This window comes from Ascaphus truei, chromosome 12, assembly GCF_040206685.1.
Source record: "Ascaphus truei isolate aAscTru1 chromosome 12, aAscTru1.hap1, whole genome shotgun sequence".
In the NCBI taxonomy this organism is placed as follows: Eukaryota; Metazoa; Chordata; class Amphibia; order Anura; family Ascaphidae; genus Ascaphus; species Ascaphus truei.
The window spans coordinates 50,203,333-50,230,115 of record NC_134494.1 but is presented as its reverse complement, the minus strand read 5'-3'; the positions used below and the strand labels follow the sequence as shown (position 1 = coordinate 50,230,115).

The 26,783-nt window shown below is 49.8% G+C and overlaps 1 protein-coding gene across 2 annotated transcripts; it reads right to left on the bottom strand.

The window, feature by feature from the left end:
* Positions 1 to 141: 141 nt before the first annotated feature.
* Positions 142 to 24,648, bottom strand: SPTY2D1 (SPT2 chromatin protein domain containing 1). 2 transcript variants are annotated; one of them, XM_075567673.1, is made up of 6 exons: positions 24,365 to 24,648; positions 7,009 to 7,123; positions 3,579 to 5,591; positions 1,841 to 1,997; positions 1,001 to 1,078; positions 142 to 670 (listed from the first exon to the last, which is right to left on the bottom strand). In XM_075567673.1, exons 1-6 carry the CDS (start codon positions 24,419 to 24,421, stop codon positions 562 to 564), a joined length of 2,529 nt encoding a protein of 842 aa, XP_075423788.1. In that variant the 5' UTR covers positions 24,422 to 24,648; the 3' UTR covers positions 142 to 561. The 2 variants fall into 2 exon arrangements, with proteins under 2 accessions (XP_075423788.1, XP_075423789.1); XM_075567674.1 differs by lacking the exon at positions 24,365 to 24,648 and adding an exon at positions 5,913 to 6,126.
* Between the last annotated feature and the right edge of the window lie 2,135 nt (positions 24,649 to 26,783).

Sequence of the window (26,783 nt, the reverse complement as noted above, 5' to 3'; positions counted from 1 at the left end):
CATATCTACCTCAAAAAGGTAGAAAGAAAAATAAATAGTTGTGAAAAAGGTGACAAGTTCATAGACTGTTTTTTTTTGTATCAATAATTTATTGATGCTTCTCCAACCTGTCCAAAGATCGAGATTCATAATTTTTCTTAAAAAAAAAAAAGAAAAAAAAAAGAAAAACCAAATATAAAGTAGAATTTCTGCTTTTTTTGTGGCTTTTTGTGGCAGTTTCTGGCACTCTGATTTCAACCTCTGATAATGGCGCAAAGAAGCAATACATTCTGCCAACTTAATAGCTTGGTAATCGCCTTTTCAAATTTCAAAGGAAAAAACGATTATGTAAAGAAACAAGAGTCGATTACAAAAGTATTTTTCTCTTCACTACACAATTATGTTTATGTACTGAAAGTCGCTATCCCAAATCAATTCCAGTTTTCATCCCATTGTAAATATCCCTTATCCTCTGGCACCAGTCAAGTGTAGGGTGGTTACTGCCTTGTGATGACCAAGGAATGGGATCAGAAATGAATGATTAGCCCGGGTAACAAAGTTAGTGACAGGAAATAGCCAGGGCTATAGGGTCTTCATCTTCTTGGCTGGTTTTCCTTTTTTACTTTTCATTTTTAACTCTTCCTCTTCACGTCTTAACTCCTCCAGGTCTTCTTGGATACCAAGCCGCAAGCTACCAAAGACATAACGACATATTAAATGCCAGTGTTCGATATACAATATATACAGATGTTAAGACCGTACATTTCTATAGCTTAACTGTCCGGCATCCGTCTACAATTGCTCAATTGGTAGACATTAGGAATGTGCTACTCCTACTTACTGTAGGTGAAAGAGCCTGAACCAAGGAATAGCGAGTGTCATAAAAAGCTAATGAAACCTTATGCATGTGCAGAGGATAGCCAATTAAAAAATTGTCTGCTAATCCTCAACTGCAATTTAGGATTACATGAATGGAAACCCTCCCCCTCCTCCCCCCATGTAACATCCATGACAAGTATACCTTCTGGCTTCCTCCTTCTGTTGCTCTCTAAAATTGCTCTCCATGTAACGCAAGGCATAGTCGCTTTCATCTTTATATCTGAAAAAAGAAGTATAGCACAACTTGAAATTAAAGCAGCAATCCCGATGACCGAGAAACCCCGGCACTATCAGTTAGACATAGGAGGCCTGGCATAAACTGGAAACCCATTGGCCATATTTACAAACTAGATGGTGCAATGCCGTAAAACATATTTTGGCACCGGCCGGAAGAGAACTTAAAACTCATTTAAGTGAATAGGTGAATAAGTGAATAAGGAATATGTGCAAATATGCAAAGACACCTCTGTCTTTGAATTAGCTCAATCTAATGAGTACCTACGTGGGATGGCAGATGAATGGAGCTCGAGTGACACCAATTTCAGACAATCACGTGTAAATTCTACAAATGACAGACTGTTTAAGTTCTTGTTTTAACCCATTTGCTGCAACGTATTGCAATGAAATGCGCATCGAGATTCAACGCGGACATTTAGATCATTCTAAAGTTGACGCTAAGGGGAGCTTTCCAATGTAGAACATGACCGAGTGACACAAAAAAAAAAAGGCTGAAGGAGAATGAGTGTGAGAAGGAAACTTGTGAATTTTATCCACAAGATGCAATCCTTCATGGGCCCCTGAAGAAACGGGCAAAGTAGTTACATTTACAATATACCAATATATTACAATTTGCTCAAAATGAAGCTGCCAAATCATTTGGATAGAATATTTTCTACATGCGAGATTAAGTTAGATATAGCTGTGTGAGCCCAGCAGGAAGGCTCAACAATATATGCTTCTAGGATGTGAAGAGTCCCCTTACTTAGATCTATCGTAGCCAAATATTTCTCGGATGTGCTTTGATATTTCGTCCTGGCAGTCCCCTCCATCATCGATAAAATCTTCCATCTCTGAATCATATTCGTCGTCGTCCTCAATTCTTCGTTTATAGGCTATCGTTATAGGTGGCCTAGGAGGACCTGAGCACACAGACGGTGAAACAGACAGTGTAAAAAAAAAAAAAGCATGTAGGGAAGTCGTAGAAAACAGCCAGGTACAATATGCATTTTGTGTAGTCACATACAAAGAACAGCAAAATCTATCAAGACGCTGGAACAAATACTTCTCTTTCAGAATTTGCCTTCGCTTCACCATCCTAAATCACGTGCTGTACCTAGTTCAGGTACATACCTTTTTATTTTATTTTTAAGTCAATTTATGTCTTCAGGAAACCAACCCTGTGCCAATATGTTTCAACTTACAAGTTTACACACTATTACTTAAACAGTATCCTTATTAAAGTGATGAAAAACATGACTTGTGCATTTAACACATTTAGGGACTGCAATGCATTATTAGCAATGTTGTACATGCCAATATTGACAGTGATAAAATGTATGGTGGGTAAGATGTTCCCCTTTAGCCCATAGAATGTGCCTTTCATTGCAGCATATCGTGTGCCTCTTCCATGATTTTAGGCTGGCCGCCAGTTGAAATAGGGAAAAAGTAGTCACACAGGGCTGGGATTGCAATTCCAGAAGCATACATCTAGGTGCAAATTACACTCATGTTTCACTGCCGCTTGAAGTCCCAGTCACAATCAATGTATAAACGGTGTTGCAATCATCTAAAAGCAAATTGCTTCTTTAACCCTTTTCTATTTTTTTAAATGTTTGGGATCATTGAAAACCACAAGAACAAATGGTGAATATAGCATGGAAAACACAAAATACAAAGGGTCATATAGCACCACTAAATCAATCCAACTATTAACGTAGTACCTGTATGTGGGTGCCAGATGAACAGAAAGGGACCCCCCCCTCATCCCTCAATCGTAATATACATACACACAAGTTCTTAACCAAGCTAAAACTACAGTTACTGATTGGACAGTGCTCCAATCTTGTATTTAAGCAATTATCACTGGGAGATACCAAGTAAGCAAGACCAAATTCCCATTGCATTTCTTTTTGTTTGCTCTGCAATATGCCCCTCATAGCGAACACGTTACATTAGATTCAGGGGTCTTCTGGTACAAGACTGCAGCAGGGCCAACCCACCCTGACCCAAAGGGAATAACAGATATTACTGCCATCACACAAAGCCCCAAAAGGGACACTATTCAATGAGCCAAGCAGTGTATTAGTCACACATGGATCACCCTATGACTTGTGGTCACAAATCATTTGATGCCACGTGGCCATGGTGACGCATCTCCAGAAGTAAGGTAAGTGTAATTTACAGAGGCCTTCACCGCTACCCCAGCACTTAATTTAAGCGCCTTCGGGAAGCGCGAGGGGCCTCTGTAAACCCCGCGGACAATCTCGCGCCCCCCCCCCCCAGTTTGCACACTGATGAGCCATAGTATATGTCTCTCGGGCCAAAGGCTTTTCTTGGCCTGGGTGTGATAATTATTCAGCATTACAACTCTATTTACAAAGGGCATAATGCGTAATATTCCTGCACAAATGTTATAGAAGATTAAGAGTAAAAGAGCTACAAGCGATTTTTCTGTTCTGTGTCTTATTGTATGTCACACTCGTTACACTGTAATGCCATACCTGGGGGCTGGATCATAGGTCTGTGCCCAGGAGGTGGTGTCGGTCTCACTCCATTTATTTGTCCATTGCTTGATTTACCGCCAAAGTTTTTGGATGAAATTGTTTCGGATACCACTGTACACTTGGGTTTTGCAGACACCCCAGGTACCATTGCTGAATTATAACCAGGCCGTCCAGGGCCTGAACCAGTAGAAACCCGGCCAGAACCCACACCTGAGCCACCGTTAGGGCGCCCTGAAGATGAGATACTTCCTGGTCGAGATGAGACACTCTTAGGGGTGTTACCTGGCAATGGAGGGCAATTACTTGGCCGAGCAGACCCCGAAATGTTGTTTGGACGTGCAGAACCCGAGCTGCTGTTTGAATGCGCAGCAGTGCTTGGGCGTGATGCTCCTGAGCCTGTGCCACCAGGGGGCCGGGCAGAGCCGGAGCTGCCAGGGGGCCGGGCCGAGCCGGAGCTGCCAGGGGGCCGGGCCGAGCCGCCAGAGGGCCGGGCAGAGCCGGAACTGCCAGGGGGCCGGGCCGAGCCGGAGCTGCCAGGGGGCCGGGCCGAGCCGGAGCTGCCAGGGGGCCGGGCCGAGCCGGAGCTGCCAGGGGGCCGGGCCGAGCCGGAGCTGCCAGGGGGCCGGGCCGAGCCGGAGCCCGAGCTGCCAGGGGGCCGGGCTGAGCCGGCGCCCGAGCTGCCAGGGGGCCGGGCGGAGCCGGAGCCCGAGCTGCCAGGGGGCCGGGCGGAGCCGGAGCCCGAGCTGCCAGGGGGCCGGGCCGAGCCAGAGCCCGAGCTGCCAGGGGGCCGGGCCGAGCCAGAGCCCGAGCTGCCAGGGGGCCGGGCGGAGCCGGAGCCCGAGCTGCCAGGGGGCCGGGCCGAGCCAGAGCCCGAGCTGCCAGGGGGCCGGGCGGAGCCGGAGCCCGAGCTGCCAGGGGGCCGGGCCGAGCCAGAGCCCGAGCTGCCAGGGGGCCGGGCCGAGCCAGAGCCCGAGCTGCCAGGGGGCCGGGCAGAGCCCGAGCTGCCAGGGGGCCGGGCGGAGCCGGAGCCCGAGCTGCCAGGGGGCCGGGCCGAGCCCGAGCCCGAGCTGCCAGGGGGACGGGCCGAACCGGAGTCCGAGCCGCCAGGGGGCCGGGCCGAGACGGAGCCCGAGCTGCCAGAGGGCCGGGCACTCACTTGAAGTCTACCATTTGTGTTCCCCATCACTTCTGGCCTAGAAGATAAAGACGGTTTAGCACCAAGCTCTTTGACAGATGTTAACTTGACATTTCCATTTGAAGAAACCTTTGAGACTTTAGAGTGGGAGACAGACATTTTCTTCTCTGTTCTGCTACTGATGTCACTGGATGTTTTTTTGAGAGAGCCATTTTGTCCACTTCTTGCGGTCTCTGTACAGAGGGGTTTGGCAGACAAACTGGAACTTTTTTCGTGGTACTTTGATTTTCTATCCGCTGAATGGATTTCTTTTGAAGAGGAATGTTTGTCTCCTGAGCTTTTACTGACTTTTACAATTTGTCCATTCCTCTTTGGATCTCTGTCCAAAATTTTCTTCACACTCTTGTGACTTTTCCTCTCCAGAAATTCTATTTCTTCTAACTCCTCAGCGGTCCTTGGCCTTTCGTCTGTTTTTTTCACAGGTTTTATAATTTCCACTGGCTCAAATTGTTTCTTTTCGGCAAGACGCAGCAAATCGGAAAAGTTCATTGCTGCAGGTGCAGGTTTTTTTTGATACGTGGGTTTTTCTGGCTTCTTAGGAGGCGGCTCTTCAAACTCCTCCTGTTCTGACTCAGTCTGGGAGTATTCATATAATTCCTCTTCCAGCATAAACTCTTCCTCTTCCTCCCTGCCATTTGCATTCTGATCGGTATCTGTGCTGGAACGTCTTTTCTTGGGTTTCTCTTCGAGCGGAATACCATTGTATCCTCTAAAATTGTCTTTTGTCCTCGAAGCCATCGCCCTTGCTTTCTTATCATGTTTCAATTCTCTGCGTTTTGCCAAAAGCTCCTCTTTCTTTTTCTTTTCTTCCAGTTCTGAAATGCACAAAAAACACCCCATAGTAAACAATAGATACCAAAGTCTGAAAAACGCTTCTACAAATTATTATTAATCCCTGCAACATTCACAACCATCAACAGGTACTTGGTCCCTGTTAACAGTTAATGATTTGTGCTTCCAAATTTTGGAGGTAAGCAGTAATTTGAAACAAAAAAACAACTTCATGGTATACAGTCCGCATGATCAATATCAAGCAATAGCAGGGGCGCCACGCGGTGTGATGTTCAAATGAAACAAAGCTAAAGATATATGGCAGTTCTACCCAGTGTCGCAGAGGGATTTCGCAGCTGACTTACTATTTTATGCGTGGCGTCACGTGATCGCGTTTGACGTGACCACGACGCCACTTCCTGCTGCTATGAAATACGAGGAGAGAGAAAGTAGTGCCCTTTCCCATTTGAGCGCTGCAAATACAGTGGGAGTTCATTGATGCCACAAAGAACAAGTTGGACATGCGTGGTATGTCAGTAACATCACGAGGGCCCCTAGGGTGCTGTTCCGTAACGTCTCCTGAAAGGTGCACATGAAATCATAATACTTACTGTATGCAAATACTCCGCTCGACAGGGAGCAAAACAATTACTTTATATGAAGGAAATTGGACCCACTTTTTCTGTCAATCAAAAGCTACACACTACTACTCTATATACTCTAAAGATGTATATACATATGCAAGATATATCTAAAGGCTTAAAATGTATGGGAAATAAAATAAAAAAAACAACTGAAAGATGACACGATATATAGATGATACACATATCCATACATAATGCAGCTCTTAGAGCAGTAATACCCACTAGTTTGTCCTGTCCCTCCCATCTGTCTGTCCTCAGAACACCCCAGTTTATAAATGGACTTTCAATGTCCCTTCACCATCAAGGAACAAAAGTGGTACTGTAGTAACATGGATATAACACGAGCCATCTCCCAAATTCAGTGGCTGCAATATCCGAGCCATGCACCCATCTGCATCTTCTACAAGTGTCGGGACATCAAAGGACAATAATTCCTGAGCAGTTGGTCTCAGAGAGAAGACCCCCAAAAAATCACCTAACCAAGAGTGTGATGGACAAATGCTTGAAACCAGGGGTGAGCAACTCCTGCCCTCAAGAGCCACCAACAGGTCAAGTTTTCAGGATATCCATGCTTCAGCACAGGTGGATCTATCAGTGACTGAGCCACCTGTACTGAAGCAGTGATATCCTGAAAACCTGACATGTTGGTGGCCCATGAGGACTGGAGTTGGCCACCTCTTGTTTAAATTGTATTAGAGGAAGATACAAGAAAATGGCATGCGTTCATTTCATCGAGCAAACATGCTAAGAATACGTGTTCAAGTAATGTGCAGAATATGGGATGCTTCTGCGGCGATGAATCCACTGGTCGTGGTACCTTTCCTCCGCACAGCATCATCTTGTTTCCGGAGGAAAGCCTGCACGGCTGCAGAATGCACTCCTTTTATCTTTGGATCCTTCTTGGGTGGGCCCACTACCAAGCTATACCTTTTCTGTAAAAAAGAATAAATAAGGTTACGGCGCTGACAATCACGTTATGTATTCAGGTTTAAAAATGTTAAAAGCAGCATTAAAGCCTTTGCTACCCAACGTGAAAAGAACCCTTCGAAAATCAACAAGGGGATGCAGTCCAGCACAATGTTTTATAAATGTACTAGCTTTTGTGCCCGGCTTGGCCCGGGGAATGTAATATTGAATACATGCCCCCCCCCCCTTGCTGTACCACACACACGATCCAGGCAAGGACACGCCCGCCCCCCCCTGTACCTGCACCACACCAATGTGCCCCCCCCTGTACCACAATGTGAGGTCCCCCCCCGTACCTGCACCACACTGTGATGTGTCCCCCCTGTACCTGTACCACACTGCGATTCCCTCCCCCCGTACCACACTGCGATTCCCTCCCCCCGTACCACACTGCGATTCCCTCCCCCCGTACCACACTGCGATTCCCTCCCCCCGTACCACACTGCGATTCCCTCCCCCGGTACCACACTGCGATTCCCTCCCCCCGTACCACACTGCGATTCCCTCCCCCCGTACCACACTGCGATTCCTTCCCCCCGTACCACACTGCGATTCCCTCCCCCCGTACCACACTGCGATTCCCTCCCCCCGTACCACACTGCGATTCCCTCCCCCCGTACCACACTGCGATTCCCTCCCCCCGTACCACACTGCGATTCCCTCCCCCCGTACCACACCGATTCCCTCCCCCCGTACCACACTGCGATTCCCTCCCCCCGTACCACACTGCGATTCCCTCCCCCCGTACCACACTGCGATTCCCTCCCCCCGTACCACACAGCGATTCCCTCCCCCCGTACCACACTGCGATTCCCTCCCCCCGTACCACACTGCGATTCCCTCCCCCCGTACCACACTGCGATTCCCTCCCCCCGTACCACACTGCGATTCCCTCCCCCCGTACCACACTGCGATTCCCTCCCCCCGTACCACACTGCGATTCCCTCCCCCGGTACCACACTGCGATTCCCTCCCCCCGTACCACACTGCGATTCCCTCCCCCTGTACCTGCACCACACTGTGATTCCCTCCCCTTGTACCACACTGTGATCCCCCCCCCCCCCCTGTACCTGCACCTCACTGTGATTCCCTCCCCCTGTACCTGCACCTCACTGTGATTCCCTCCCCCTGTACCTGCACCACACTGTGATTCCCTCCCCCTGTACCTGCACCACACTGTGATTCCCTCCCCCTGTACCTGCACCACACTGTGATTCCCTCCCCCTGCACCTGCACCACACTGTGATTCCCTCCCCCTGTACCACACTGCGATTCCCTCCCCCTGTACCTGCACCTCACTGTGATTCCCTCCCCCTGTACCTGCACCACACTGTGATTCCCTCCCCCTGCACCACACTGTGATTCCCTCCCCCCGTACCACACTGCGATTCCCTCCCCCCGTACCACACTGCGATTCCCTCCCCCCGTACCACACTGCGATTCCCTCCCCCCGTACCACACTGCGATTCCCTCCCCCCGTACCACACTGCGATTCCCTCCCCCCGTACCACACTGCGATTCCCTCCCCCCGTACCTGCACCACACTGTGATTCCCTCCCCTTGTACCACACTGTGATCCCCCCCCCCTGTACCTGCACCTCACTGTGATTCCCTCCCCCTGTACCACACTGCGATTCCCTCCCCCCGTACCACACTGCGATTCCCTCCCCCCGTACCACACTGCGATTCCCTCCCCCCGTACCACACTGCGATTCCCTCCCCCCGTACCACACTGCGATTCCCTCCCCCCGTACCACACCGATTCCCTCCCCCCGTACCACACTGCGATTCCCTCCCCCCGTACCACACTGCGATTCCCTCCCCCCGTACCACACAGCGATTCCCTCCCCCCGTACCACACTGCGATTCCCTCCCCCCGTACCACACTGCGATTCCCTCCCCCCGTACCACACTGCGATTCCCTCCCCCCGTACCACACTGCGATTCCCTCCCCCCGTACCACACTGCGATTCCCTCCCCCCGTACCACACTGCGATTCCCTCCCCCCGTACCACACTGCGATTCCCTCCCCCGGTACCACACTGCGATTCCCTCCCCCCGTACCACACTGCGATTCCCTCCCCCTGTACCTGCACCACACTGTGATTCCCTCCCCTTGTACCACACTGTGATCCCCCCCCCCCTGTACCTGCACCTCACTGTGATTCCCTCCCCCTGTACCTGCACCTCACTGTGATTCCCTCCCCCTGTACCTGCACCACACTGTGATTCCCTCCCCCTGTACCTGCACCTCACTGTGATTCCCTCCCCCTGTACCTGCACCTCACTGTGATTCCCTCCCCCTGCACCACACTGCGATTCCCTCCCCCTGTACCTGCACCTCACTGCGATTCCCTCCCCCTGTACCTGCACCACACTGTGATTCCCTCCCCCTGTACCTGCACCTCACTGTGATTCCCTCCCCCTGTACCTGCACCTCACTGTGATTCCCTCCCCCTGTACCTGCACCACACTGATTCCCTCCCCCTGTACCTGCACCACACTGTGATTCCCTCCCCCTGTACCTGCACCACACTGATTCCCTCCCCCTGTACCTGCACCACACTGTGATTCCCTCCCCCTGTACCTGCACCACACTGTGATTCCCTCCCCCTGTACCTGCACCACACTGATTCCCTCCCCCTGTACCTGCACCACACTGTGATTCCCTCCCCCTGTACCTGCACCTCACTGTGATTCCCTCCCCCTGTACCTGCACCTCACTGTGATTCCCTCCCCCTGTACCTGCACCTCACTGTGATTCCCTCCCCCTGCACCTGCACCACACTGTGATTCCCTCCCCCTGCACCACACTGTGATTCCCTCCCCCTGCACCACACTGTGATTCCCTCCCCCTGTACCTGCACCACACTGTGATTCCCCCCCCTGTACCTGCACCACACTGTGATTCCCTCCCCCTGTACCTGCACACTGTGATTCCCACCCCCTGTACCTGCACCTCACTGTGATTCCCTCCCCCTGTACCTGCACCACACTGTGATCCCCCCCCCCTGTACCTGCACCTCACTGTGATTCCCTCCCCCTGCACCACACTGTGATTCCCTCCCCCTGTACCTGCACCACACTGTGATTCCCTCCCCCTGTACCTGCACCACACTGTGATTCCCTCCCCCTGCACCACACTGTGATTCCCTCCCCCTGCACCACACTGTGATTCCCTCCCCCTGTACCTGCACCTCACTGTGATTCCCTCCCCCTGTACCTGCACCTCACTGTGATTCCCCCCCCTGTACCTGCACCACACTGTGATTCCCTCCCCCTGTACCTGCACCTCACTGTGATTCCCTCCAACTGCACCTGCACCTGCACCTCACTGTGATTCCCCCCCCCCTGTACCTGCACCACACTGATTCCCTCTCCCTGTACCTGCAGCTCACTGGGATTCCCTCCCCCTGTACCTGCACCACACTGTGATTCCCTCCCCCTGTACCTGCACCGCACTGTGATTCCCTCCCCCTGTACCTGCACCTCACTGTGATTCCCTCCCCCTGTACCTGCACCGCACTGTGATTCCCTCCCCCTGTACCTGCACCACACTGTGATTCCCTCCCCCTGTACCTGCAGCTCACTGGGATTCCCTCCCCCTGTACCTGCACCACACTGTGATTCCCTCACCCTGTACCTGCAGCTCACTGGGATTCCCTCCCCCTGTACCTGCACCGCACTGTGATTCCCTCCCCCTGTACCTGCACCTCACTGTGATTCCCTCCCCCTGCACCTGCACCTCACTGTGATTCCCTCCCCCTGCACCTGCACCACACTGTGATTCCCTCCCCCTGCACCTGCACCACACTGTGATTCCCTCCCCCTGTACCTTCAGCTCACTGTGATTCCCTCCCCCTGTACCTGCAGCTCACTGTGATTCCCTCCCCCTGTACCTGCAGCACACTGTGATTCCCTCCCCCTGCACCACACTGATTCCCTCCCCCTGCACCTGCACCTCACTGTGATTCCCTCCCCCTGCACCACACTGTGATTCCCACTCCCTGTACCTGCACCACACTGTGATTCCCTCCCCCTGCACCTGCACCTCACTGTGATTCCCTCCCCCTGTACCTGCACCACACTGTGATTCCCTCCCCCTGCACCACACTGTGATTCCCTCCCCCTGCACCACACTGTGATTCCCTCCCCCTGTACCTGCACCACACTGTGATTCCCTCCCCCTGCACCTCACTGTGATTCCCTCCCCCTGTACCTGCACCACACTGTGATTCCCTCCCCCTGCACCTGCACCACACTGTGATTCCCTCCCCCTGCACCTGCACCACACTGTGATTCCCTCCCCCTGCACCACACTGTGATTCCCTCCCCCTGTACCTGCACCACACTGTGATTCCCTCCTCCTGTACCTGCACCACACTGTGATTCCCTCCCCCTGTACCTGCACCACACTGTGATTCCCTCCCCCTGCACCTGCACCTCACTGTGATTCCCTCCCCCTTTACCTGCACCACACTGTGATTCCCTCCCCCTGTACCTGCACCACACTGTGATTCCCTCCCCCTGCACCTGCACCACACTGTGATTCCCTCCCCCTGCACCTGCACCACACTGTGATTCCCTCCCCCTGTACCTTCAGCTCACTGTGATTCCCTCCCCCTGTACCTGCAGCTCACTGTGATTCCCTCCCCCTGTACCTGCAGCACACTGTGATTCCCTCCCCCTGCACCACACTGTGATTCCCTCCCCCTGCACCTGCACCTCACTGTGATTCCCTCCCCCTGCACCACACTGTGATTCCCACCCCCTGTACCTGCACCACACTGTGATTCCCTCCCCCTGCACCTCACTGTGATTCCCTCCCCCTGTACCTGCACCACACTGTGATTCCCTCCCCCTGCACCACACTGTGATTCCCTCCCCCTGCACCACACTGTGATTCCCTCCCCCTGTACCTGCACCACACTGTGATTCCCCCCCCCTGCACCTCACTGTGATTCCCTCCCCCTGTACCTGCACCACACTGTGATTCCCTCCCCCTGCACCTGCACCACACTGTGATTCCCTCCCCCTGCACCTGCACCACACTGTGATTCCCTCCCCCTGCACCTGCACCACACTGTGATTCCCTCCTCCTGTACCTGCACCACACTGTGATTCCCTCCCCCTGTACCTGCACCACACTGTGATTCCCTCCCCCTGCACCTGCCTGTGATTCCCTCCCCCTTTACCTGCACCACACTGTGATTCCCTCCCCCTGTACCTGCACCACACTGCGATTCCCTCCCCCTGCACCTGCACCACACCGTGATTCCCTCCCCCTGCATCTGCACCACACTGTGATTCCCTCCCCCTGTACCACACTGTGATTCCCTCCCCCTGTACCTGCACCTGTACCACACTGTGATTCCCTCCCCCTGTACCTGCACCTGCACCTGTACCACACTGTGATTCCCTCCCCCTGTACCTGCACCTCACTGTGATTCCCTCCCCCTGTACCTGCACCTGTACCACACTGTGATTCCCTCCCCCTGTACCTGCACCTCACTGTGATTCCCCCCCTGCACCTGCACCACACTGTGATTCCCTCCCCCTGTACCTGCACCTCACTGTGATTCCCCCCTGCACCTGCACCACACTGATTCCCTCCCCCTGTACCTGTACCACACTGTGATTCCCTCCCCCTGTACCTGCACCTCACTGATTCCCTCCCCCTGCACCTGTACCACACTGTGATTCCCTCCCCCTGTACCTGCACCACACTGTGATTCCCTCCCCCTGTACCTGCACCACACTGTGATTCCCTCCCCCTGTACCTGCACCACACTGTGATTCCCTCCCCCTGCACCTGCACCTCACTGTGATTCCCTCCCCCTTTACCTGCACCACACTGTGATTCCCTCCCCCTGTACCTGCACCACACTGTGATTCCCTCCCCCTGCACCTGCACCACACTGTGATTCCCTCCCCCTGCACCTGCACCACACTGTGATTCCCTCCCCCTGCACCTGCACCACACCGTGATTCCCTCCCCCTGCACCTGCACCACACTGTGATTCCCTCCCCCTGTACCACACTGTGATTCCCTCCCCCTGTACCTGCACCTGTACCACACTGTGATTCCCTCCCCCTGTACCTGCACCTGCACCTGTACCACACTGTGATTCCCTCCCCCTGTACCTGCACCTCACTGTGATTCCCTCCCCCTGTACCTGCACCTGTACCACACTGTGATTCCCTCCCCCTGTACCTGCACCTCACTGTGATTCCCCCCCTGCACCTGCACCACACTGTGATTCCCTCCCCCTGTACCTGCACCTCACTGTGATTCCCCCCCTGCACCTGCACCACACTGATTCCCTCCCCCTGTACCTGTACCACACTGTGATTCCCTCCCCCTGTACCTGCACCTCACTGTGATTCCCTCCCCCTGCACCACACTGTGATTCCCTCCCCCTGTACCTGCACCACACTGTGATTCCCCCCCTGCACCTGCACCACACTGTGATTCCCTCCCCCTGTACCTGCACCACACTGTGATTCCCTCCCCCTGTACCTGCACCACACTGTGATTCCCTCCCCCTGCACCTGCACCACACTGTGATTCCCTCCCCCTGCACCTGCACCTCACTGTGATTCCCTCCCCCTGTACCTGCACCTCACTGTGATTCCCCCCCTGCACCTGCACCACACTGATTCCCTCCCCCTGTACCTGTACCACACTGTGATTCCCTCCCCCTGTACCTGCACCTCACTGTGATTCCCTCCCCCTGCACCTGCACCACACTGTGATTCCCTCCCCCTGTACCTGCACCACACTGTGATTCCCTCCCCCTGTACCTGCACCTCACTGTGATTCCCCCCCTGCACCTGCACCACACTGTGATTCCCTCCCCCTGTACCTGCACCACACTGTGATTCCCTCACCCTGCTCACTCTGCTGTGTGCCAGTCACAGGTTTCCCGCCTGCCTCCTGCCCATCACACCTTGGGCCGGCGCAGCCGACGCCAAGCGACGTAAAAACCCCGCTCCGCCGACGTCATACCCGTTTTTAATCCCCGTCATACAGGCCCTGGCTCCTCACCACTGAGCTGCTGCAGCAGCGCACCTCCTCCTCCCGCACCGACAGCGCGTCACAGGAGCGCCAACCCAGTCATCCCCGTTGGTACATCTCCCTCCGCTGCCGGCACATGTCCCACCCCTCCCCCCCTTCCTGGCACACACACAGGCACACACTCAGACCCTTAGTAGCCACGCCCCCGCCCTGCTCTAACAGATTTGCTGTACAGCTGAGTGAAACTTAGAATGTCTATAATTTGGGAAGTGAGTCACATTGGAAGCTCAAAATAGTTGCGTTGACCTACAAATCCGCAGCAGAATGTCCAGTGAAAGTTTCGTTGTGCTATGTGGTGCCGTTTCTGAGATTACGATGCTTCAGACATACAAACAAACGGAATCCAATTTAGAATTATAGTATAGATAGATTTCTACAATGACATTTTGTACGAAACTTAACACAAAACCATTGCTGTAAAAATAGGGAAGGGCAGTTCTATCATTCGATAACCGCAAAATACAAGTTCCTTATTAACAACAAATTTCTACATTTACAAAGTAAATTAGTAGAATATACAAGTACAATAACCCAAATCCACAATTCTCAGCTCTGGAGGCCATATTTATGCTTTATGCATCAACAGCCTATAATTCTTAAAAGTGCATGCTAGGTGTATTGAAATATATTTGGCCAACATTAAACTGGTCATTCCCAAAAAGTTGGTTTCCTGCATTTTATGCAAGCTACACGAATGAAAAGTGTTACAAATTCCTACATGTCTAAATCGGCAACATGATTTATTCTGAAAACAAAAAGGACATACATATCTGCAATGAGTCTGGATAGAGCAGCAGCACTCAGTCACACACACACACACACACACACACACACACACACACACACACACACACACACACACACACACACACACACACCACACACACACACACACACACACACACACACACACACACACACACACACACACACACACACACACACACACACACTAAAAGTAACCTTGCCAATTTAAGCTCGATGACCACTGCCTAATCCGGGGCTCTTGAACGGGTAGCCGCGTTCTTGATGTGGCCCTTAGACTACCTGTTCATTTCATATTAGTAGCCAAGGCAGCTCCAGTAACTGCAGTTTTTCACAGTGAACTCTCTTGTAAAAGAAGGTAATGTCAGTATTTATAGTACATATGTCATTAATACTTTTAAATGTGGAAATATAGTATTTCTGGGCCTTTAATTGTACCGGAATGACACTGCGATAAGCTTGTGACCCTTCTAAATGTTTTCTTATCTTGCCCCTTTGGAGAACTGGTTGAAGAGCCCTGACCTAAACCCTTGATAACTGGCAGTGTTTCAAAGTGTCGCACTGAAGAAGGCTACACATTAAGTAAGGACGACCATTTATGAGCTCTAACTAAATGTTTGAGCGATTGTCACCATATGTACATATGTCAGTGGAATGAGGGCTGCATCTGGACAACCTTTCTAGTAAACATTACACGGATCAGTTTCTGCAGCAACCACGATCATTCAGCTGTGACTAAGCCACGCTTCACTGTTCATGCTGCAGGTTCCAACAGCAGTGCAATTACAAAGAATAACTTGTGGTTTAAGGGTTTGAGTGGAGCACACATGCCCCAGTATTGACACTTACTATATATTTCTCGAAATACAGTCAAGCATCCTCCTTACAGTACCATAAAGTGCCAAGATGCATCTTACTGTATAAAATGATTGAGTTTAACCTGGCGATACACATACAGATATATTCTGTGCCTTAACGGCTATTGAATCGTACAGAAACTGTGATATTCTGAGTTATAAAACAGTATATGTTGTTTTATCACTAGTAAAAAATTAGGCTGCCTACATTTGTAACATACGATAGAGAAGCCCAATGCTACATCCAATATGACAAAAATAAACAGTAAAATACTTATATATATTCTCTTGAAAAAGGGTAATTTAGTTTAACCCTTTGGCCAAAGCGTTGTAAGCCACGACAAGGCAGACATCTGTTTGCAAGTCCTAACACTACCAGATAAAATACTAATAACTAATATATCTCTATTAGGATTACAATTCTCATTTACCTCTATTAGGAGGGAGAAAGACCACCATCGGATCTGTATCCAGTAGAATGAAAGGACCTACTCACTTGGGAAGTGGGGAGGGACGGGCTTAAAACCTGGGAAGGAGGAGCCACTAACCTCCAACAGCTGAGTATAAGTATAAGTATTTTACTGTGTATTTTTGTCGTATTGGATGTAGCATTGGGCTTCTCTGTCGTTTGTTGTATACATATGCCACGCTCAATAGCACTCCTTTTTGACACATATATACACACATATATATATATATATATATATATATATATATTTTGTGGGGGCTCAGGGGTTCCCGAAAAGAGCTTGCTGGGGTTTTGTGTGTTTTACATTTGTAACATGCATGTAATTAAATCATACTGTGTCATCATTGCCCAGTGTTGAATGTCTGTCTGGCAATAATGGTGTTAAATAAGGTAGGTTACATCAGCATCAGTGTCATTTAATAGCTATAATGGCATGTTGCTCTTCCACTGGGACACACCAAAGACTTTAGTGTGCATGATGCAATTTTGTCATCATTAATAGAATAGGTACCAAAGCGCAGTTACACACGGTGATTCAGCTTTGCTGGCTTTAACCAACATTACATTATGGTACATTTGTTGGTGCCAGAGCCAATAAAATACATTTAACCCTTCCAGCTCCAGAATGGTATGCTGAAGGAGTTCATTATACTTGCCTTACACAGGCAGTTTTGGGGGGTGGTGGTGCTGAGGGGATGATCCACCTTCTGCAGAGAACGCTTTACATTTAAAGCAGCCTACTTTTCTGCAGAAGGGTGGTCTATCTAGCGGAGCATAGCCCACTTAATCTTACGCTCCCGATTCCAGGTTCAATAACTGTTTGTTCTGTTTTCCTGACATGGCCAAAATTATTGTGTCTGGACACTGGTATCGTCAATGCTGATGGGAGAATCTAGAAGACCATTGCTGTGGCGTGAAATGTTATTGATTGTGACCGTGCCATGACTTATATGACAAAAACAGCAGTAAGGGGGTCTCCTGGGGGTGGGACCACTGAAATACAACCCCCCCCCCCAAAAAAAACAATAAGCGTTAGTGCAGTAACACACTGTTTGTAACTCTGAAAGTTTATGGGGCAGAAGATTTGGTCCAATGATGAACCAGGCCATTACATCCAATGAATATAAGGAATGATGCCCTTAACGCCGTCTCAGAAAGAATATGGCTAGCTACGTTTCCTCCCCCACCCCCCCCCCGCGAAGGGATTTCCCCAAAATTCCCTAATACTGTAGGTCCTTATCTATTGATTTGGGAGGCACCTATTGATGAGAACAGGACCACCATCCTTCAGACAGTTAAGTGGGAGAGTAAGTTGGAAAGTTAAATATGAATAAGTGATACATCAAGGAAAGTTCCCAAACACAGATTCATCAGGGTGTCATAATAATAATAATAATAATAATATATATATATATATATATATATATACACAATAAATAGATGATACCGTTCTGTGGCTAACGAAATGCTTTTATTTGTGCGAGCTTTCGAGATACACTGATCTCTTCTTCCGGCGATGTTACAATGAATGAAGCAAGGGTATACTTAAAAACAGCGTCTCTTGGAATGTTATCTGTGCTTGTCCCTCCCCCCCCCCCCCCCCGTGTGGATGTGATTTATGGCTAGAGGTGTTAAATGGTTCCTGAAAGTTAGTGATGTAAGAGTGTGTGTGTGTGTGTGTGTATCTGTGTGAATATAAATGAATGGAGAGCCCACATTGTATACAGTGCTTTACAAAAGGTGTGTGTGGAGTGGGAGTTAATATAAATGGTGTGGGTAGGTGTGGAAATGTGAGAGATTGTTGCATAACTAAAAGTGTGTGTAGATACTATGTGGTCCTTATTGGTGAATAGGGATGGAAAAACAAGGAGTATTTGTATGTGTAAGAGACAGCTGTGTGTGCATACATATAGCACAGTATGTACAGACATGGCCTTTAGTGCTCATGGGAAGAGAGTTCACTTGTGTCAGTAATGACTCAAAATTTCGATCTCTGTTTAGGCCACTGCTAAGTGTCCCGAACAGTTGCATACATTTGTATTCATGCAACCGTCTCTCTTTCTGTGTTTTAAGATTACCTTTGAGTATGGCAACCCTCAGATCGTTCATCTTATGGCAAGAGTCAGAGAAATGTTCGCCGACAGGACCGTCTCTTGTTCCGCGTGTGATGCTGTGGCGATGCAGGTTAATTCTCTAGTTTAGCCCCTGCCCGTCTCACCTATGTAGTAGCAGCCCCCTGGGCATTTTATGCACATGATGAGGTACACGACATTGCTGGAGGAACTGGTGAATCTTCCTCTTATTTTGCATTCCCGATTCCTGTGTGGTATTTGTATTGTGCCCGCTGTGTAGAGCATTGCGCAGGTTTTGCATCTTGGGTCCTGGCATGGTCTTGTCCCGCATTCAGTTGTACTGCTGAATACTTTACTCCTCACCATAATATTCTTTAGATTATGAGGTTGTCTGTATGATAATAAGGGTGCTTCAGGGAAGACCTGTTGCAGTCTTGTATCTTCCTGGAGGATGGGTTGTAGTTCCCTGGCGATCTTGCGTAGGGCTCATAGGTGTGGGTTATATGTGACCACCAAAAAGGTACCTTGTCGCTTGTTTCTTTCTGTTTGTATTCAAGGAGATCACTTCTTGGTATTCTGGTGGCTTTGTGAATTTGCTGGTCTACAATTCTGTGGTTATATCCACGGTTTATAAAATCTGATCTCAAAGCTTTAATCCGCTGGTCTCTGTATGCTGTGTCGGAGCAAATCCGGTTGTATCGTATGGTTTGACTGTACATGGCTGCATGTTTGGTGTGTGTCGGGTGGAAGCTGTTGTCCCTCAAATAGCTGGCTCTGTCTGTAGGTTTGCGGTATACAGAAGTCTGTAGTTGGTTGTTCTTTATGGTGATGGTGGCGTCTAGGAAATGTACTTCATCCGGGGAATGGGTGAGTTTGAGGTTGATGGTCGGGTGGAACGTATTGAAGTTGTCATAGAACTGTAGGAGGTCCTGTTCGCCAGAGGACCAAATCAGGAGGATGTCATCGATGTAGCGAAGGTATGTAAGGGGTTTCAAGTGACAGGTGGAAAGAAAGTCACTTTCCAGTTTTATGCAGAACAGATTGGCATACAGTGGCGCCATCCGAGTACCCACAGCGGTCCCGGTTGTCTGGAGGTATGTGTCATTTCCAAATGTGAAGTAGTTATGGGTCAGAATAAATTCGATGCATTTAGTCACTGTCTCTGTGAGTGGCTCCTGCGGTCCCAGAAAGTATCTGCAGGCTGAAATACCATCCTCGTGGGGGATGTTTGTATAAAGTGACTCTACATCCATGGTTGCTAGCAGTGTTCCTGTTGGGAGGGGGCCAATGGCATTCAGTTTGTTTATCAGGTCGGTGGTGTCCTGGATATAGCTGGGTGTGTTCCTGACAAGTGGTTTTAGAATGTCCTCCACCCAGCCAGAAATATTCTCAGTAAGTGTGCCAGATCCAGAGCATGTAGAATGTGCCAGGTTTTGGGTTAGCTGGTATCAGGTCCAGAATTTGTTCTCTTGTGTGGATCGGGAGTGTTTTAATGATCCTGTTGAGTTCTCTCATGTATTTTTTAGTTGGATCCTCCTGCAGTTGGGTGTAATACTTTGAATCAGAGAGTTGCCTGTGTGCTTCCCGCAGGTAGTCTGTGGTGTTCATTAAGACCACTGCTCCTCCCTTGTCCGCAGGTTTGATTGTGATGTTGTGGTTGGCCTTTAGCGATTCTATGGCTCTCCTCTCCATCAGTGTCAGATTATATGTTTGTTTCCTTACTTTGTCCAGGATGGTGGTTTTGGCTCTGTGTCTGAAGCTTTCAATGTACCGGTCCAATGTGGGGTTGCGCCCAGTTTGTGGGATATAGAGATATAGAGATAGATATATATGATGGAAATGTAATAGCAGCACCACAGTTCTCCAGCTAAACTTTATGTATTCCATAAGAAAACATGTTTAATTAAATGATCCCTTTAGGAACGAGTAGAAAGTACCCCTCTAACATACAATACACTATGAGCGATTCAAAAAACAATAAAATTATTGTGGTTACAACAATAATGCTGGGGGTTGGTGAAAATACTAAAGACACTTACACGGCCATGTGCAAGCAGACACGGTGATGTGGTTTCTTTTGGCAATTCCAGTCACTCCCAACAACAAGTATTGGTGGTTTAAAGGGTTTTAAAATAAATATATAAATATATCTGTACTCACACGGCCGTGTGTGAGTCCTTGCAGGAAGTTGGTAACTTTGGGGTTAAATTAACCCATCTGCATCTCCCCCCAGTGTAGACTCTTCTCTTTCTGCAACCAACGTGGGGTTCTAACCCCGGTCTTGGGCATCAGATGGGGACTCTCCCCGGTGGTGGTAGTAGGGGGGGGAGTAGGTAGAGAAAGTGAGGCACGTTGTCAGTAGGTTTTAAAACACATTTATTAGTTTTAAAAGCAATTGGTAAAACAAGACTCACATACATACATAGTGGTTGGACCCCTGGCCTCCTCGTGCAGTCCAGGATACAGTTTTAGCAGCCGTTTATGCAACTCACGCGTCCGTGATACAGGAGAAAAAACTTTTTCTCCATGTCTGCAATGGCTGCCTGGTTGATCCGGCTACGGGAGCCACTTTGGGCCAAATTCAGCAGGAACTTTAGAGCTACGCGTTTCGCCGAGTCATCGGCTTCCTCAGGATTAACCCTTCCCTGGGGTTGAAGCAGAGGGGAACTTCATGCTGGCTCAAAGCATCTGTCATAGAGCCGTGGTCTAATTTACTGCCACATTGTAAGCACACCTCATATATTAAGCTAAAGGTAAGCGCCAGGTTTTTTTTTCCTATGGGCGATTCAAAGGCAAGTTTCCTGAAAGCGCAGAATTCAGCCCATACCTAGATGTTGAATGTCTTATTATCCCTGTTAAACCAAGAAATAACTCGGAAAAAATTGCGTGCATTAAAGAGCAAACGGAATTACCATTGTCTTCAATAGAGTGACAGCATTTCGATAGCGTAAACGCATTGAAGTGTATTAATGAGTGTAAGAACACGTGCGTCATCCATAGGACATAACATACATTTTCAGAAGTATAGGATTAAAACATTTACTTCTGTAGCCATATGTCATAGAAATGAATTAGTATGGAGCAAGACAAAATGTTTATATATGTACCATACACAGGGAAAAAAAACAAGAGTCAAGATCCAATTATAACTAGACTATAGTTGGCAGAACTCTTTAATATCAGGGTTCTAGATATTGTCAAGAAGATAAAATATCTGTTTTCACATAATACAACTTAAGCCAAAATGAAAATGGCAAGCTAATCAATGCCATACCTAAAATATCCACATTAATATCAAACCCATAGTTAAAAAGATACTGGTACATACGTATGCCAAGCAGCACACATGATTGTAAATACCAATATATATTTTCAAGCGCCGTGTATGAATACGTGATCATGTACTATATCATAAATAAAACCACATGGATGCAGTGCACCGGATTTAAGGGTCTGTTTAGCTACTCAAATAAAAACAATTCAAATGGAGACAATTGCTCCATAAAACATGTTCCTGTGTAATTTTAAGCAGTTGTGATTTCTATCTTTTGAAAGATGAAATGTACAGTTTCCACTTTCATGGTCACAGCCCAAAGCAAGTATGTTAAAGGTTAAGTATCAAAGAAAGATTTACGGACTCTTAACAAAAAGAGAAAAGTCAACTGAAACATGAGAAACGTAAAAATAAATGTCCCTCATTTTATTGGTAGGGTATATGTGCTAGAAGATGACTGTTACCTGAAAGTGTAGCTCTCTCAGATGCACCACCAACACTACCAGCATTTTCTGTTGAATCATTTCAGTTGTGTTTAAAATACCCGTTGATGTTTGAGGGTAAAATCCCTAATGCTAAAACCTAAACTTGACCTGACCGGGATCCTCTCACACCAGAGATCAGTTCCTTAACCACATGGCGCTAGACTCCCATATTATTAACACAACAGTTTACATACATGTACCTTTTACATTAGCCCAGACCTACAAGACTCAAAAGCACGTTGAAGAGACAGGCACATCTTTAAGAATTCCTGTATGAATCTTTGGAAGCCCCTGTAAATATATCAGCTCTCAACACTCAAACGGTTGAATCCCTGCTGCATTCTTTCACAGACAGACATGGTCACCTAGGCAAAGTACAGTAGTACTGTATGTATAATACATTCTCTTAATGTTTACAGCGTTCATTCTCAGAGCCGCATGTCACTTAGCTGCGATATGCCAGCTATCAGATGCCAGGTCTCCGAGAGCGCCTACAAGGATCTGAAGGAGGGGAGGAGGAATTCCTTATGTTTAAAGTAGAGAGTGTAGAGATCAGGGTCACGTGATCCTTGGAACAGCAAACACACAAACCTCTGGTGGCAAGTTGTCACTAAACATTTTGGCACCAGAGATGCACTTAATGATGGCACTATCAATACAATATGTGGAATCTGCTGTCCTTTTTGCAATTAGGATTAAGACCGTAACTTCAAAATCTGTATAATATTGTTTTATTGCAAAGCAAAAATTGACAATGTAAAAGTATTTTTCTTAGTGTCACTGTGCAGAAAGATACTTGTGTAAAGCCTCTGAGGAACAGCCTCGCACCGCGGTACATGAACCCCTGCATTTTCCAGGGAACCTCATGGCAGAGCAACGTAAACCAAACACCGCTATTTGACACTAAAAAAGGTATAACTAAGTCTTAAATAACTTCAGAAGCGAAGCAGGTTGAACCCTGGATAAGTGTGTGTGATATGTTTCTTTCAAGACTCCACGTTTCTTCTAAAATAGGAGAGAAGATGTCTTGTGTACAACTGTAATTACCCATACACCTGCCCCCTTCAATAAAGCATTATAGACACGACTGCCTTCAACAATGCCCATTATTGGCTGCCTATAAGCATGACCCCTTCTACATTGCTTTATCTCCATTAACTGCCACCAACAAAATAAAGTCACCAGGAGTACTGATTTTATTAGGGAGTTACCATAAGTGTACCACACTAATCTGGTTTAAAGAAGTCACTGCAACTCTCCGTTTCAACAATGTCACACACTGCGGCCTGTTGCTTGAAATAGCACAGCGCTCCAGCTTCACAACAGGTTGCACAGAGCCTGAGCAGCCACCTGATGATTTAAACAATCAGCTGCTGACGAAGCATTTCCCCTCCCCCTCAGTACACAGCACAGACAGATAGCCCCTCTTATAACACTCCTCCCAGCCAACTCGCTCCTCTCTGACCCAGGTGCCCGGATCTCAGTAAAGTATCACCATTCATGAAACACACAGCCCCCTCTTGTACCACTCGTCACTTCAGCACCTGGGCTCTCAGCTGTCATTATCTCCAACTCCTCCTTATAAACACACAAACTCCTTAACCCCAGCTGTTACACCCCCCCCCCCCCCCCCTCATGCCACACCAGCGCCTGAGTAACCGGCTGTTGTCCCCTTATACTACCCAAGCAGCTGTTGCCATCCTCTTACCCCACCCAAACTCCTCAGCTCATAACCAAGCAAACTCCTCACCCCCACCTAAACTCCTCAGCTCTCACCCCAAACTCCTCACCCCCACTCCTCACCTCTCACCCCACAACCCTCACTCCCACCCCCACCCCAAACTCCTCACCTCTCACCCAAACTCCTCACCTCTCACCCCAACTCCTCACCTCTCACCCCAAACTCCTCACCCCCACATAAACTCCTCAGCTCACCCCCACCCAAACTCCTCACCTCTCCTCAACCCCAAACTCTTCACCCCCACCTCTCACCCAAACTCCTCACCCCCACCTAAACTCCTCACCTCTCACCCCACCTAAACTCCTCACCTCTCACCCCAAACTCCTCACCCCCACCAAAACTCCTCAGTTCACACCCACCCAAACTCCTCACCCCCCACCTCCTCAACCACACAAACACCTCCGCCCCCCCTCGGCTGTTACCCCCACCCCCTCTTACACACACAGCACCGGTGTACCCCCCTTACCAGGGCGGCCTCGTCCTTCTGCTTGGCCGCCACCTTCAGGACGCTGTTGAAATCCATCCCGGTCCCGGAGAGACCTCCCCCCGGGGGGACTTCACCTACTGACACCGACCCCCGGACCGGAGCCGGCTCCCACAATACCACCAGCGGAGGGGAGAGCAGGACACCACCTGCCCGGCTGCGGGAGGACCCTCCGTCAATTCGGTCTTACGAATGACGCACTTTCGTTGCCAGAAACGACCAGATCGCGCATCCGCTCATTTGCGTCACAGCTGGCGCTACGTCACTTCCGCCCAACTGAGGGTAAGGCTGGCAACCCAGCTGCCGGAAGCACGTGACCTGCATTCCTTGGCAGTGCGCTTGGGGAAATGTGCCACGTGACTCTTTCAGGGCCAGTGAAGCATCACATCCTCTGTTGTTATTGTTATTAATATTGTTATTGTTGTTGTTAATATTATTATTAAGAATATTATTTTTATTATAAGAAGATGAATACCCCATTGATACATTAACATTTAATTATATGAATTTATTTATAACAAGTAGTAAATATACATTATAAGTGGAAACACACACATGGGATCTATCTCAAAGCCATACTGTGAAAAGATACATTTTGTTAACCCGGCCCCTAAAAACACCACATAAATGACCACAAGAAGAGAATAACTGCAGCGATATCAAGCTTCAGGGGATCAAACCAGTGGAATTTGGGGGGGTCTGGAGAGAAAATTGATATTTTAACCCTATGGGTGCCCCAAGACGTAGTCACTACGTAAGTGGGGTCTGGCACACCCGGGGGGGCCACATGGTGTAGTGGCTCCGACGTGCGGAGCGTGGATCCATGAAGCGCAGGACACGATATTAAAGGGAAACGGGAGAGGACTCCTCTTCCGGGTTAAGGGCCGCCGCGGTCACGCCACCGCGCTATAACAGAGGGACCATGGCACTCAAAGGGTTAATGGAAAGGCAGATATTTTTTTTCACCACTGAGGCGCCAATAAAGTCAGTGGAGATCAGTGAAACCGGCACCAAATCAGTGAGTGTTTATATGTCTAACTTACATTTTCTCTGGTTTAGCAGGTCCTTCCACACAGACTTAGGCCGAGTCCATAGAAGGACAGGCCGCGCTGAGCCCCTGCATCCTCAATGAGGATGCCTTGAGAGGGGGCTCAGGCGAGCGTCCGCAGGCGTGCTGAGGCGCTGGAGTTTTCAGCCGACAGCCAAGCTGTTTTTCAGAGCGCAGTCGGCTGAAAACATCCAATTTGCGCGGAGCAGCGTCAACGTCACGGCGCCGTGACGTCGGTGACGTTGACGTCGGTGTGTCGCGGGCGATTGGCCCAGCGACGTCACTGCCCCGCCTCCCTCAGTCTCCCCCCGCCTCCGATCGCGCCCGCTGGCTCGCCTGCATGGGCATGAAAATCGCGCAGATTTCAGCAGGCGAGCCTCAGCGTCAGCGCGGAACAGCCCTGCTTCCCCTTCTATGGCCCCAGCCTTAGGCTGCACTTATAGTGCCTGGCGACGCGACGCCGCTCCAAAACAAATACATTAAATCCGTCACATGCGCTTACAGTAAGCGCTACGGAGCGACCAAAAATGTTGACGTAAGTGAAATTTGATTTGGGAGAGGACAGTCGCCACAAGTGACTGTCTCTAAATCAATCACAGCGCATATTGCACTCTGCCCTTCCCCTTCGGTACGTCACTGGCCTTGTCGCCAGCGTCGTCGCTCAAAACTAAAGTTCAACTTTCGCCAGTGGCGACGATGATGGGTGAAGTCATCGGTCGCGTCGCCGGCACTATAAACGCGGCCTTACAAATCCTCTTAAGGCAGCAGTCCACACTGTCGGGAGGAGAGGGGGGGGGAATGGGAGATGGGGGGGGGAATGGGAGGAGGGGGGGGGAATGGGAGGAGGGGGGGGGAAATGGGAGGAGAGGGGGGGGGAAATGGGAGGAGAGGGGGGGGGAAATGGGAGGAGGGGGGGGAAATGGGAGGAGGGGGGGAAATGGGAGGGAGGGGGAGGGGGGAAATGGGAGGGAGGGGGAGGGGGGAAATGGGAGGGAGGGGGAGGGGGGGGAAATGGGAGGGAGGGGGAGGGGGGGGAAATGGGAGGGAGGGGAGGGGGGGGAAATGGGAGGGAGGGAGAGGGGGGAAATGGGAGGGAGGGGGAGGGAGAAATGGGAGGGAGGGGGAGGGGAAATGGGAGGGGGGAGGGGAAATGGGAGGGGGAGGGGGGGAAATGGAGGGGGAGGGGGGAAATGGGAGGAGGGGGGGGAAATGGGAGGAGGGGGGGGGGAAATGGGAGGAGGGGGGGGGAAATGGGAGGGGGGGGGAATGGAGGAGGGGGGGGAATGGAGAGGGGGGGAATGGGAGGAGGGGGGGGAAATGGGAGGAGAGGGGGGGGGAAATGGGAGGAGAGGG